At 39.3% G+C, this 16,546-nt stretch overlaps 1 protein-coding gene across 1 annotated transcript in view; it reads left to right on the forward strand.

The window, feature by feature from the left end:
- The first annotated feature begins 4,308 nt into the window (after window positions 1-4,308).
- The window catches only part of hdac9b (histone deacetylase 9b), a 35,579-nt gene continuing 23,341 nt past the window's right edge, over window positions 4,309-16,546 (forward strand). The window contains exons 1-2 of the mRNA XM_019255168.2: window positions 4,309-4,529; window positions 6,033-6,099. Of these exons, the coding sequence (XP_019110713.1) occupies window position 6,099 (1 nt within the window). The 5' untranslated portion in view covers window positions 4,309-4,529; window positions 6,033-6,098. The remainder of the gene's footprint in view (window positions 4,530-6,032; window positions 6,100-16,546) is intronic.

Raw genomic sequence — 16,546 nt, forward strand, 5'->3', positions numbered from 1 at the left:
TATATCAGCAGCAGTGTTCTCTCAGGAAGACGAGTTTTTCCGGACAGACGGATAAGAAGAAGATAGCCACACGAGACAAAACCATGCTAAATAATTAATCAGCCTGCAAGCCAGGAAATCTGTTTTATTAGAGAGTTTTGTTGAATAAATATGACATACTTTTAAGTATAAGATAGTCTGAATGATACATACTTTGACCTGTTACACCCATCAACCTCTAATTTAAAGAAAAAATGTGAAAACTTCCTATAACAAATAGTATTTGGGTAGTGCCTGCCATCTGTTAATAAGTGTGACAGTATGTTATACACTTCACACATTCATCTTCCTCTTTTCACTGCTAAGTTAAAATGAGGGTTAAAGGTCTTTGCACACAAAGCGCATAGCTTAGATATAAAATAGTTGGACTGCTTTACAAGCTGTTTATAGGAAAGTGATAGACATGCACAATACAGATCATTCTCCCACCATGGATTTAAAGAAATACTTCTGTCTGCTGTCTAATAAACTCCTGACCATACCTTATTTGTAGTTTATTGTAAGATAATAAGATAGTACAATGTCATCTACCATCACTGGCATTATCTGTCATCACGTGGAACTGAGTAACCATATTAGAGTAAAGGGAGCCTTTTAAAAACCCTCAGGTTGGTGGATTTTAAATCCAGTTTCAGGTCCTGTGAGCCAACACCAAAATGTGGTGGAATATGGCCCTCTAGTGACTTTTCCTTCAACTACAACCAGACTTTAAAAGTGGCTGATGTGAATCACACTGGATAAACACTTAAATGAGAAATACAGATACAATATGTAAACTCTTGTGTCAATATCTGTACTTTTTAAATGTTATTTAGGGACATTTAATGTACACAGGGTTAATATGAGAGCATTATTGACTTGTGTGACTTATTTTGTAATTCATGTGATAAAATTTACATTTGTATTCATGTAAAGAGACTTAGAGTAAAGACATGTACTCTAAGGATAAGTGATTTCATATCTAGATAAGATTAGTGACCTGTTTGCGTTTATATAAAACTCTATGCATTTAAGATCCTGTAAATAAGGGTGACTATTCTTGAAACTTTGAGTCACTCATGGAATTTTACAGCCACAACAGCTGATGATGTGGGACAGTAATTTCCTCTGTATAGTGAAAATACCACAGACAAGACTAGTGGGGATGACAGTATGGAAGACTGCCAAAAGGCATGGACACAAAACTGTCTGTTTCTGGTGCACTCAGTGACTCTGGCACTGTCACAGACTGTACATTCAGTTTCAAAAGTTCACAGAGTAGTAATTCAGGACTGGAAGATCTGCTGCTATATTATACTACAGGAAAAGTATATAAGCTACTGTACAGTTAGTTTAATTGTGGCAAGCTGTTTGATCTTTGCAGAAATAAAAACAAAAAACATGTGAACATGGCATAATGATAATGTCTCTGTGGCAGCATTAAGAGTAAGCAGATTGAATAGATTCTCTTTCTGTTGAAACGGCTAGATGTTTTACAGATAATTATACCATTTGATTTAAATCTTTATGCCCCTACCCTACAGACATATGTTAGAAATAAGCAAGCAGTTACTGTAGGTTATTCAATATGGCTGCACAAAGAGTGGCATCTGTGCCATGAAGAACCAAACAAAACAAAAAAAGCAGTATAGCAAAGTAGTATAGTTTTGTGAGTGAGGAAGGTAGTGGGGGTCTTGTGAAAGAATGTGTGTTATGCTCAGTAGGCAACTTTCCAGGGTAGTCTCACATTTCAAGGCAGTGGACACAAGAAGAGGGGAGAGGGAAAAGGTTGTGGCAGCTATGTTGATGATTTTGGGTGTAGGTTGGTTGCCTTTACTGGGGGTAATCCTCTTGGATCTGTTGCTAAGCCTCCCAAAGGCCACAGTAAACTCAGCAGGAATACTTTCTCACTGGCTGGAGGTGGAGAAGGGTTCCCACAAATTAAATTAAGAAGAGGAGAAACAAAGGACAAAGGAGTATATATATAAATGGAGAAAACAGATGCATACTCACATACCTCCACCCCAATTTAAGACTGCACCCTGACCCCGTGTTTACACCCTTCTTGTTTAGTGGAGCCCTAGTGAGTGTACGTGTGTGGGAGACATAGACAGAGCGAGAAGGAAGATTAATATGTTCTGTCCTGAAACCCAAGTGCTTTCTACTGCAGCTTTTTGAAGGTTTAGGTTTCTTCATTTTATACGTATATATTTTTTAAATTCTTTCTTTCCAGCAATAGAAATAATTAAAAAATCACCAGATAGATAACCAAATATTAAAACATGCACTTATGGCATTTATTATGCATTTATAATGCCATAAGTGCATGGTCATTTTTGTGGTTGAGAGTAATATTTTTATCCAAACCCATCAGAAATGCACCCCAAAACCTTTCATTAAAATAAGAAACTCTCTTTTGTGAAACTGTACCAAAAATAAAAGCTTCTTGTGCAACATAGAGCAACAACTAGGTCAGTCTGGTGCAGCAAAAAAAAGACAATTTTTCACCAGCATGTACCTCTCTGTCATAGAAAGCCATTGGAAGCTGTATTCCCAGTACTTACCCAAGTATGGACAGGTTTATAAATGATGCACTCTCACCTTCCTGTCAAGTGACAATGATGAATACACTTGATTCAACTATTTGAATACTTGTTGGGACAGCTGTTTTATTACACCAGTTGATAAAGTTGCTGTTCCATAAGCACACGCAACCACAGTGAATACAACACTATAATAACATATTCTGATTATTAGATGTCTACATATTTGTAAAGACTGCAAAACCCATGACATTCTTAGCTAGTCCTCTTGCTGAGAAATGACATGGTCCTTAGCGTCCAGGTGCCAGCTGTGAGGTCCTGCACAGCAACGAGACAGCCACAGTGACATGCATGCAGGATCATGCCTCAAATCCACTGATGCTAGGCTGTGCCCCTGTCTGTCCAGACGTCAGGATGAGGGATAGCAAACAGCTGGACAGTCGGCATCCCAAGATGAAAGTGGTGTCACCCACTGGGTCATTCCCAGCTGCTGTAGGACAGTGGCAAGATGGGAGGAGAGAGAATTTCAGCTCATTGTTTCCCACCACTTATCCTGGAGTATTAAGCCACATAATCAGCAGATAAATAAAAAATCTTGTCATATACTGTATGATCCTGGATTTCCTAAACGTCTAAAGGAGAGGTAGGCATGAATGTTTAGGCATAAACAGAAACAAGTCAAGACTCAGTATATTTCATGAAGCATTCATCTCTATGGTGAACACGACACTCAAGCACACTGTTGTATCTGATGAGCAGTGATGTGGGAAACAGGTGAACAGAGGTGAAGGAGGTACTTTGTTCTTCTCCTAAAGGGAAGACGTTTGTCTGCTGGGCCAAACAGTAAACTAAAGAGAGGTACTGAAAAATGCTTTGAAGTGACAAATAAAAATGTGAGACCGTGGACAGCTGTAGATTTATGACGATGACAAATCTGCATATAATCTGTGCTAATCACACCGGCCTTGCTCCTGGTTGAGATAAAAGCTTCTCCTCTTTTTTTTTTCAACCAAAATTCCCACCACCAAGCAGTCATATAACCACCACAGTGGGAAATGCTTGGTTGGTAGGTTCACAGCTTAACTCTCAGCTTGGAAGTTATAGGAACCGAGTGCAATGATATAGTTGCAGTTCTCTTTGACATTACAAACACTAGACTCTAAACCACTGGAAAATCACAAATAAATTCATAGATTACTGTTGCACAACAGCGACTGATATGACAAAACCACTTTATCCCAGTGTGGGTCCCAGATGATGGCAATGACTAACCATTAGATGGCAGTGTTTCCATTTCAATGCTCTTCTTGTGCACTTGTGAACGCTACAGGTACTATTTATAGGCTGTGCGCACCACTGCAAACTGTAGTCTGTAGATGCAGCTGTTGTAACATTCATATTTTGCAATTGTATGTTATGCAATAACAAGCAAATTACAGCCTCTTTACAAGCAGTGAGCTGCTTGATAGTCCAAGACACCCATTATCATAATTCCTGGTGCATTCATGTACTAATATGATTATGCATGAAAGAACAATTTAAAATAATAAGAAGAATATTGAAATAATAGAATAAAATGCACTTATTATTAACACGCAAGACAGTTAATTATCTGAGCTTCCTAGGGATTAACACAGTTGGATAAAAGTTATCAGCAGATTAGTCTGCTTCACTTCTTTTTTCACCACAGGAGACGACTGATGAGACCAGTGCACCTGCTGAGGACAGACAGTGGCCGGAGCTGCCCTCGTCTGTCCATCACAGAGATTAGACTACCAGAGGACAGTGGAGTGGACAGGAGTCCTCCTCACTCAGTCTGCCTCTACCTTGGCTCGGATTTTATTATCGTCCCCTTGTTTGGACCGAGTAAGACTATTTATAGCTCAGTCGTCATACAGCTACAGACCCTGATCGCATCACGTCCTCAAATCCAAACAAGAGCCGCAAACCCTCAACCTTGTCCTCAAGGTAGACAATTAGTTAACGTTTTAACGTTTAGCTAAGTATGTGAGTAGATTAACTTCGATGTGATGTGTGTATGCAAACTACAGGGTGTGTGTGTGAAAATGCATCTGCTCAGTGTTTCAAGTCAAGAATGAGAATAAGTCAGAATTAGACTAATTATTGTAAACGAGCTAAGCTGAGTTGCCTTTTGTAGCTTAAACAGTGAAAGCAGATGCCTAATTAATATTTAGCCTAATTGGTGAGTGTTATTTAAGAATAACTGTGTTTTTATATGTTATTGAACAGCTTGAAAGACATTAATGATGCACTCCGTGCTAACGCTTCAGTCAGCGCATTAATATTTGAATATTTGGTTCTCTGGCCACAGGTGGTTGTTTTGTTAATCGTCCGCCAATAAAAGTGGACCTGAATTTTCTGCATCATAACAAGATATAACCGCAGATATAGAAGATGTTCATCGTGGCTTTCGCAGACTGATATTTGTTACAAGATGTAGGGCTATTGTAGTCCAGACTGCCATCTATAAATAGACTTGCTTACGGATGTATGACCTCACCAAACGTGGTGTTTGTGTGAAAGTACTTATTCAAAAAACAAAAAACAAAACAAAAACCTGTTGGTAACGAGGCTGCATCACCCCTTGACTACACATGAGGTGATATGACTAATATTTATAGCCATAACTATTAAATAAGATAACACTGATTGTGAGCAGTGTGATGTACATTAGAAAAAGCTGTGAGTGTGATAATGGGCAGAAAAATGCAAAAACATCTCAGCACATTATTTCCCTCTACATCATTTTCAGAGCTGCTTTACATGACACAATATCCAGGGATAGTACTTTTCCAATAATTTTCCTAAAGCATGAGCCTGTACCACATAATATAGCAGTACTGTAAGTCCTGCATTCAAGTGCTCATGATGCAAAATGTCTCCTGTCATCTATTATTTTGATGCATTAAGATGTAAGCAGTACTTTGACATAGGTGGAGCTCATTTTCCACTAATCTAATCTATTACAGTGCATCATATTTTATATAACCTAAATATGTTTTGCATCACAGTCCAAAAGAAAATATAGGTATTGGATAAATGTAATGGGGTGAAAAGTTTTTCCTTCAGAAATACATGTAGAGCAGAAATGTGAAGTAGCCAAGTACAAGTGCGTCAAAATTGTACCTTGCAGCACTTGAGTAAACACACTTACCACCACTGATTACATCTCATGCTTTACTCCAGTATTTGTCTAATATCACATTTTGTTCTGCATTATGTCCCACATTGCTGAATATTTCATATCCACTTTATAAGTAGGTACTTAACATTTTACTGATTACTACATTGTGCATACATGTTTTTGCTCCTTTGTTTGTATTCATTTATCTAGCCTAAATTTGCGCTATAGAAATGCATTGTGTTTTTTTCCCTTGTAGTACTTGTAGTACTGTTTATGATTACACATGTGATAAATCTACAGCTGCCTTCCTACATATTTGTGTACAGATACTAAAAAAAACCCAAACTACAAACACAAGGACGAAGACATGAACATTCTGTGGTAAAGTCAAAAGTAAGTCATTTTTTTCTTCTATATCATTTTAGATGCCAGTAACTAAATGAAAGTTAATTGGCAGTATAGCATTTGTAATGAGGATTATTTTATAAAGTTAGTTTGGTTCTCAATTGATTTGCTCAACACCATGCCACTCCAACAAAAACTTTTAGCAGATGTGTTACATGCATGATGGCTTTGATGACCAGCGCTCTTTCCACAGGTGTCACATGGTGACAGCATTTCACTCTCTTCTGAGCAAGGTAATAAGAAAACACAAGAACCACAGACCCTCCAGTGTACACACGACATTTTCACTTAGACAGTGACACAAGAAAAACACTGCTCATACTTGACATGAAAGCCTTTCACAGCCACTCCAAATGACCCTTCAGCTGTCTTTCCATTTCAGAATATTTATAATATTTTTACATTAGACTTGTTCTTGGCAGGTTAATGCTCACAGATGTCTGCACAGCTCAGATGGCTTGAGGGGGCAGGTACCATCTGAGCTGTGTCAGAGAGAGAAAGTCATTTTAACAGCACCTTACACTTAGCCTAACACATAATTTCATAGTACCATTGAATGTGTTAATGAGACAAAATGTTTTCGATAGAACAAATCTTGGCAGGCATCTGTGAATTATTCACTGGACTTGATAAATTGGCATGTTTGGCTATATACGATTGGCAAGCAGTATTCACAGAAGCAGCATGTCGCATGACATCCCTGCTGTGTAATGCATGTTAACTATAGTAGACTATTATTATTGTCATAAAGTTTGAGTCTTGCAGGTTTGTACCAGAAAGAATATTCTATAGACTCCGCAGAATAATCAGTCAGCTACATGTAGAGATGACATAAGAAGTGAGAGTGAGCTTGTTGATCGAAGTGGAGAGAATACAATGCCTTTTCTTTTTTTTTCACATCTGAAGTGACGAAAGTGATGAATTGCGCTTTGTCACTGTGGATTTATTTCCTGTGTTTGTGTGCCATCCTTGACTGACCGCGACAGTGTGAAGGCAGCCTTCATGTCACGCAGCAGAAATTGCACAGAAAGAATGCCGTGGTGTTTTGTGCTGGTGGACGTGAAGTATGACATGACACAATGATTAAGCCAATCTTCTGCCTCAAATGAGCACAAATTCATTGCTGGGAAAAATATAATTGTACGTCTGTGTGTATCTGTTTGCAGGTGTGTAGTGTACGGCACAAGTACAGGTGTGCCACTGTAACAATGGTTAAAACATACACAGATTAATGAGTCATATGGTAGAATAGCAACAGGTTTTTTTGCTTTCTGTTGGAGTGACTGTATGTCTAAGAAATAAGGTTGTCAGGTGTAGTGGAATCATAGCAGTAACGTTTTTCTGTCTCATTTATTGGTGTAAATGAAGTAGGGTGCTGTGTTCTAATTAAGAACCTCCATAAATGAAATTATATCTTCCCAAAATAAAACTGAGTTCAATTTTATTTGACATGCATGACAGATGATGTCATAATGTATTAATAGTGTGAAATGAATCTCATGCTGACAGGTTGTTTTAACACGGGGGGCTTCTATATTTATTTGTTTATAACACTTAAAGCATGTAACAGCAACGTTGAGTATCATCGTATTAACCTCAGAATATGTCATTACGTATTGGTGCGACCAGGTTGTAGCTGTTATAAGTAATATATTACACACATGATTTTCACTTAATAAATAATGCAGCGATTATTATGAAGAGGTTGCCAGTCAGACATTGTTGTTTTACATATTTTACAACATATTGTCTGATATTACTTTACGAGTTCATAGAACTCAAGGCAGTTATACTAGAAGACGTTATAGGACATTAACTTATTCATAACACGCATAAGATGACATACTGTATGTATGCATGCACAAAGCAATAGACCTTTTTCACAGCAGCCATTTTGGCATGAAATAGTAGGGTCAATGCACCTGTTACCAATGATGCTAATTAATGAAAGGCTCTGCTGCAATGAATGAAACAGAACTTTAATTAATATCATTGGAAACACCTGTGTTGACCCAAACGGCTGCTGTCTATATAAACATACGATACCCAAAAAGACTCATAATCTAATTGGAATGATTTAATGTTTTTTTGCAAAAAAAAAAAGATATTAAAATCAACACTGAGCATGCAGCATTACAGAGTACTGAGTTTTATGTAGTATGTCGTGATGCCGCGATAAAATTCTGTATGTTAGCTCTTCTGTCATAATGCATATTTTCCAGGGAGGGAGCAATTTGCATAAGTCTGTATGATCCAAAAGACTTAGAAACAGCTTTGGTAATTAGTCCTCAGCACCCAGTGCCAGTCAGCATAATGTGTTCTTTAGCTGGATTTCACACTTGGAAATAAGCTCACATTCTATCCATCATTTCATTTGAAAAATGACAGATGAATAATAATTATATAATTTCCCCAGTGGTTGCATATTACAGAAACACTTACAAAATGTTTTAAAACCACACACTAAGAAGTGAGATTTGATTCTTGAACAAAAATCTTTCATGATGCGTTTCTTAGCTTCATGCTGGCCACGCTTGTTGACACCCTGAAACTATTTTTTGTGTGGTCCAGGATCTATTATTGGCTCTGGCTGTAAGTGTTTTCTGTTCCATAACAAGATGAATCCCCAACATGGCATTAGGTTACCAGGCAACAGTGTACACTCCAAGGCTTGGTTATAATTTTCTTTGTATAGTTATGATGTTTAATAGTAAGTGACTACATGGCAGTCAGCCAAAATTAACCACTGTTAGCAGAACCCGTAGAGCTTGATGTATGTCAGGAGGCGTAGAGGCTAGCAGGCTATATTTGGCTGCTGTGTTCCCTTCAAAGAGATGAGTTCTAGGACTGGACCTGACATTTCTCTTAGACTGGAAAAAATGGGTTTGGGTCAGTGAGTTTTTACAGGAGGAGGGGTGTTGTTGATGCCCAGAGGAAGGTGCTAGTGTCTGTTCTGCAGTGGCTCATTGTTATGTTCTCTTCATCGGTACAGTACAGGAAGCTTAAATGACAGGATAAAACTAGCAATTACATTTGTTGCAATACAACACTATCTTTATTACATAAAAGGCTGTCAGGACTTTTTTGCTAACCGATTATCATTACTATAATCCTCACAAGGTGCCCAAAAGAAAGGATTTAATTGTAACTTTTATGTTACTTTTTATGTTTTGTAGAAAGTTAACTTCTAATTTGAGAAACCTCTCTAACCTCCTTGTAAAACTCTTTAAAAAAAATGAAATAAGCTATCAACAACTGACAGCAACTGTTTTTCATGGATATTCATAAGACCAATAATGACAAGACAGGATAGTATAATAACAGCTTGGTGTCAGTGTATGGAGTGGTCAGGAGTTACGGGCCTTGTTAATCTAACAGTAGCACAACATATTTTTAGGTAATGTTAAAAGTCAGTCAGCTAAGGTCAGTTCATCTGGCTAGAAATCATCACCTAGTCCACTTGAAGCCTCTAAACTCATTGATCATTTACATTATTAGAACATCTCATAGCAGAAGACTGATTTTGCCTCTTTAAACTTTATATTGTCCCAAAGTTTTGTTTTTGACTAATCTCTTCCGAGTGTGTTGTATGTGTTTTGAGATTAAACAGAAGCAGTGCAGTCCTGGCCTTTATCCCAGCGTGTTGTCATGGAAAAGAAACGTAGAATTGCATTCACGCCTTTATTTATTTTGCTGTTCTTGGCAACCACTGCTCCAGTGGATGCAGAAGAATGTAGTTGTACAGTAGACACTGTGCAGATGATCTGAATGTTGCCCAGGTGTCACTAAACTATTCTGACTGAGATAAGTTTTTCCTCACACCATCGTCATCATCATCATCATCATCATCATTATTATTATTATTAGTAGTAGTAGTTTTCGTATTATTATTTTAACAAATTACAAATTTACAAATTATTAACCTCTACTCTGCCTAAGCAGTTGCATTGCATGCACAGAAAACATTTTAATCAATCTTTAAACAACCTGACCATGTATCTCTCCTGCAGAGTGGAAAAATAAGACATGATCTATTGGTGAATGAAGGAGTAGGTAGTGGAGTATGTGTGATGAATGTTTCTCTCTGTATAGATAGTAGGAAAATACTGGTCCAGAGCAGGGATCTGGCTCCGGTTGTAGCTGAGACACAGCACTTGGTGGGTTTAGCCTGGTGTTGTCAGTGTTGTTCATCCAGCCCCACTATAGACCCCTGGGGCGGACCTACTTCCATTTGTTTTCACTTCCTGTCCAAATGGAGTTAGAGAGATGAAACATTCATGTCTCTGAGAGGCCTCCTGCGTGGGTGAAAATGGGGAGATTTAAGGCTCCTGCCTCCAGTATTCAAGATAGATTAATATGCTATACTTTTTGGTAAAGTGACATATTTATGATTTCCATTTTTCATTCTTTAGTTCAAGTCAGTCAACGGAAATTATTCTAAGGCTGACATTTTTCATAGTTCTTTTTTTTTTTTTTTTACCAGAAATGTGTGTCATTGTCTTGCCTATCTACTTATACCCATCTGCTTATCTGTCTGTCAGTATGCCCACTGACAGGCTCCATGGAGAGTGCTCGTGCCCTAACTCGATCCTGCTCTGTCAAATCTGCATGGTGAAATCAGTGAAGGTGATAAATGAGCTATGCTTCAGAGTTCTTGGTATGTCTAGCCTAATGGGCAGATTGTCACTTAACTGTCACAGGGTGGGGCCATCTTCCCTGATGTCAGAAACAGACAAACGTCAGACTTCACAGGCCCACTAGTTGTCACTTCATGCCGTCCCATCATCCTCTAGGGCCCCAATAGCACAGCCATGCGTCACGCTAAACATCTCTTTGTTGTTATCTTTCATCTATGGGTACCTGCCAGTCCATCCCGTGAGTTATGGGACTCCAGGAGGTCATGGCCTCAACCCCTCCCTACTTGGCGTGAAATGCGCAGAACAAACGGATCCAGGAATTACACAGAGATTGGACACACTGGCTGGATATCTAAGAGCAGAGTCCTCGTAAAGGTCTCTTTGGCTAGATAGGTGTGAAAGGGTTACCAGCCCATCTGTTTCCCAAAACAGAAAAAGTTACCCCCTTTGAGGTGATAACATTAGAGCATTCTCTAAATTCTCCCTTTTTGCTTCGAGTTGTGTTATCTCAGTTGAAGTTTTCCAAAAGGGGAAGCTTAAAAGCCACATTATGTTCTCTTAAGAACAGAAAATTAATGTGAAAAAGTTTTACTCATGACCTTTAGATGTTTTTGAAAGCACAGAGTTACATCAATGAATGGCATCCTCTATCAACAAACAGACTAAAAAAAGCATGAAGATGCTCTGGTTGCCTGTTTTTCTTTTTTTTGTTGTTGTTTTTCTCTCATTGATTTGGTGTGCCTCGCTCTTTTAAATGTAGATATTTCCTTTATTACTTTGTAGTTCAAAAGGCATCAACTTTGAGGAGATCACAGAGCTGTAACAGTTTTTGTTTTTGTGCTGGTCATATCTACATGTTTAATAAAAGAGAGAGCCAAAGCTTGTTAGGCCCTGTGTTATTGAAGGGGCTGGGTTAAAAAGTCAGTTTGGTTACTGGATCCAAGATGAAAGGCAGAGGTCAGGAACGCTGCAGCCACTCCCAAAGCACAGCATGGTGGCATTGCTATGTGGAATTGTGTGCATGTGTGTGTCAGTGTATTTGTCTGCACATGTATATTTGTTTGCACAATGGAAGTCTTGATTTGTATTTCTACCATATTTGTGCGCTTTGGACCTCTGTGCTGTCAGTACATTTTCTCTTCTTGTGTCCAGTTGCTTTAGCATAGTGTTTGCAGTGTGTCAGAGTGTTTGTCTTCCTTGGTCCTTGGAGTTCACTATGGAAAGCTGATAGTAATATCTCTAGCATCTCTTGCCGTAACTTCAGTTTGTGTTTCTGTTTTAATCAACCTGCAGGGTGCACTGTTGCTGAAGGATTCAGCAGGGGTTTTACCCCACTTGGACCTGTACTGCTACCTTAGTTAATTATACTCTTTCCAGTCTCAATCAAGCTGATGAAACTCACAAAGAGAGCTGACAATAGAGACACAAAGATACATGAGCAACTTGTGATATCAGCATTATTACAGCATATGCAATGACAACAAATGTAACACAGTTGCATCAGCGTGATACAAAAGTGAGACAAATCTCAAATGTAGAGAGAGAGACAGAGATTGAGATTTTTAGTGGGAAAACAGCTTGAGACTGTATACTAACAAGAAATTCATCAGTGGTTGAAGGAACTGTAGGATTACTATTGTTTTCCCACCAAACAAGTGAGATGACCCCTCAACCATGCTTTTCCCTCTCAGGGGAGAAAGGAAATAGGGAGCTGTTTGACATGTCTTGGCACTCTCATAGGAACTGCAAAAGTAGAACATTGTCTACATTGTACTTGTTTCTTCGGAGTTTGTGTAATGGGTAACTTCCACTGAATAAGAATACAATAACTTATCAGGGTAACTGTGGTTGAAAAATGTAAATGAATGTGATGCTATAATAACATCCAGAAACTCAAGGTCACCCTAGTAGAGCATCTAAATATACATCTGGAGCCCCTGCAGGTTTATGCATATGGATCAGTCGAGACATGTATAACAGAGGTGGTGGGTACACTGTGGGATATTTCCCGGTATGCATAGCACTACCTTAATAATCAGAGGAAGAGCTATTTTTTTCAGAGGTATTGTTGCGTCCGAGACCTTTGAGACACCACAGGAGGAGAGTGCTGTGGTTGAGTGAAGAAGTGGTGTGTAGGTGGAAGTCGCTCGGACAATAAGCGTCAGACCACCCTTCCCATAGTAAACTTGATTTCCTGTTGCACTCTTTTAGGAGGAACTTTACAATCCATGAATGGAGTCTTTAAAGGTCATTGACAAATTCAGAATAGCAGTCAAGCAGTAAGCATGACCTATTGTCAAACAACTACAGTTTTCATTATGTTAGGTTGTTAGGTTATTCCTTGATAAATCTGCTTAAGATATTCAGGTCACTTGTAGTGAGATTTGGCCTTTTAAAAGAAAATCTGGTATGTGTGAATTTGGCGCTGGTGAAAACGGCCTGTACTTTTTCTGTGACTGAAATAACAATGCTCGTATTTTGCCAAAGGGCAAACAAGCCTGATAAAATGTGTTTTCACAAAAGTTGTGGTAATACCGAAAATATATATTTTGTTATCATATTAAGATAATAGCTCCAAGGCACTTGGAGGGAGGGATGATGCTATGATTATCCACTCATAAATGGGCTTGACTAGCAGGATGTGGATTGGAAGGATGCCTCTGAACAGAGAACCTTTGTTTTTATTAATCCCTCAGGGATTTTCTAAGGTCAGCTAAGCTTGGCTAGATTCCATCAAAGTCACATGGATCTGTGTGGGCCTGTGTGTTTGTATGATACAGATGAGGCATTTGACTTCTGCAGGCATTTCAGTGATGCAGGTCTAAGACCCACTGATGCAACGATTCTGCACTGTGGTTTCAGGCAAAAAAGTTCCCCTCCGAATCCCTCTTCGTGTTCATTAAAAGCTCGCTAAAATGCCAGCTGACATTAAGAATGATCTTTCAGAGGCTCTAATCAATGCTAAACCTTTTGGTGTTAGAATATCGTTAGAGGATCAATAGCTTGTGTTTTGCTTCGAGAGACGGTGCTGTGCATTGGGGACGAAGTGGAACATAAAGTGGGCTTGTCATGACTGAATGTAGGGTGAAAGTTGTACCACAACAACACGGTCAATTTGATACAAACAGGGGATCAATGGTTTCCAGCAGAGATGAACACATTGATCAGTAAAAATACTGAGAGCTGCCCTCTGTTTCCAGTGTGCCTTTGTGCTCCACATCTATTTTTAGAAAGCCTATGGCAGTAGATGAAGGCACGGCGTCAGGGACCTATTCAAAGTTAGAAAGTAAACTGACCTCAAGGTCAGTACACAATAAGTGGATGCTTTGAAATTGCTTTGAAATTGTGTTTTTTGCCTTCTTGGAACTGTTATAGTTCAGCCTGTCTCTCACATCTGAGATGGTTCACAACAGATGAATGAATGCATTTTTCTGAAAAGGTTTTTTTTTTTTTTTTACTTATAAAGACATATGTTGATTCACCTCCCTCTTTTCGCAGCATCTTTTCGATCTCTTAAACAAGAGAAAAACATAAGGCTGCATGGACTCCATCTGTTATTATTAGCTGGATTGCAAAACTTTGTTGGCAATGTTTCAAGATTAAGTGCCAAACATGACTGCCCTTAAACACTTTTTGGTGTTATTTGATCCAACCTGTTAAGTGCATTCTATATCACCCTGAAAGTCTAACAGGAAATACCACAGGACGCCAGACAGAGTAACCCAATAAAAGCAAGAGCGCCCAAATCATTAGTGGGGAAACATGCTCACATAACACATCCAGATGTACAGCCTAATTGGATTTTACCATCAAATCAACAGTTGTAGTGCCTTTGTGCTTTTATGAGACTGACCGCAAGGTAAAGGGAAAATGGGCCGTTTGAAGTGACAAAACTTTACCCGTGGCTTTTAGCAGGTAAAATGGTTGAGCTTGGCTGGCAACAGAACATGCTGTACTCCACATGCAGAGACCAGGGCAGCAATGTGCTACACTCCTTAAACTGATCGAGGAACTCTTCCAGAGTTGGCAATGGTGACTCATCAGGGGCTGATGTAAGTAAGATGGCGGGCTTTGTGGTAATTGGTGTGGAGAGGTAATTTCCCTCCTGTGCCAGGGCTGCCCCCAGAGATGTGGGGTGGCCACTAGAGAGAGAAAAGTCAGGTGATGGGGGTGGAGGGGGCCAGCATGGTTACGTCAGAAGTTGCTGTTAGTATGCAGCTCCTCTCTTGGGAGGAACATCCCTTCTGACTGGAGAAATCAGCACCTGACAATGCTCACATCCGCCACAGTACTCCCAGGGTGGCATGATGAAACTCTGCATCCACACAGGCAGGAGGACAAGCAATAAGTAGGAAGTCAGAGAAGTGAATAATGATTTTCAGTAAAAACAGATTCTAATAAACATGTGTAGTGATTAAGAGGGTTACGAGAGCCACTCGGTGATCAGTTCATCTCACAATAGACAATCCCCTTCTGAGATACATGAAGACTTTGAAGTTCAGAGAACATGGAACAACAAAACATCGCTGACTCATTCCCTCCCACACATGGATCATCCGCTAAGAGGAACAAAACATTTCATTGCCGGATCAAATTAGTTATAAGGAGTGGCGTTTGTCCAACCCTCATATTGGTTGCAACACTTAAGTTCAGCTCCCTTACTTCTCCGGTCTGACTCCCTGCTGGGTTTCATCATACACAGTGTGTCACAAGGCAGCAGTGCTATGGTGATTAAGCCACAGAACTCAGGAGTTGATTTGGATCTGGTACAGTAATTGTGGTAATGTGAGTAAGCTTATTTCATAGAAAAAAACAAGTCCCAAAGTTCAGACCACAGTTTCTGGAAATAGAACGGAAAGAGCTGAAATACCATGGCAGGAAGTATCTCTTTGTTATATTTTTTTCCCGATAGATTGACTAAGTTGGAGTAAAAAACACCATAATGATTTGTGTATGGGTGCATGCGCATGTGTGTATACTGCCATTACTTGCTCTTTAAAATGGGCTATAATGGCCTTTCATTTAAATTTAGAAAGTGCTAAGGGCACTTCACTGGTCTGGCCCACTTGTCCCCTCATTTCTAATTGTCCCCCACTCCACGTCGCTGCTCTGATGTCAAAACACATACACATGCATGTATACAGACACACACACAGACACACACCGAGCCTGCGTTTGATATGAGGGAGGTGACAGACAGTCGAGCCCCGGCCTCGGAGAGCAGAGCGGAGTGGCTCTCCAGCAGGGACGCTGACGTTCACACTTAAATGCTTTAATAGGACTAAAGTAGACAAAGGCCGCCAGTGACGCAGTAGGAGCTATAATGGGCTTGCCACATTGCAGGTTTACTGCACCCTGCCTATTGGACAGAGCTATTTCCAATCCCACAATCCCTCATCAGCCTCAGGAAGCTAGTTATAAATAAAAAGTGTAGGTTAATCGGTGCTAACATGTCTCACTGAAATGCCTCTGTTTTTTTTGTTTTTTTTTGCTTGTTTTGAGGTGCAGTAGGGCAGGCCGACCAAGGTTCTTTAAGATGATGCTTGGAAGTAATTATTCACTTGAGAAATTAGCTTGATTGCTTATTCCTTTGACAAAATAAAACACAAATCTAATGTGTATTGTGCAGAACATTCTGTAAACAACCAATTCACAATTAAATAAATAAATAAAAGTAATCCAGATATGAATGATTAGAAGGAAATGGCAAAATAGTCTCAGTTTGCAGCGCATAGTATTTTTATTGTGCAACAGTGGAAAAAGTAAGTAACTGGAACATTGCAAAATATGATTTGACC

This window comes from Larimichthys crocea, chromosome XIII (assembly GCF_000972845.2).
Source record: "Larimichthys crocea isolate SSNF chromosome XIII, L_crocea_2.0, whole genome shotgun sequence".
NCBI lineage: Eukaryota > Metazoa > Chordata > Actinopteri > Sciaenidae > Larimichthys > Larimichthys crocea.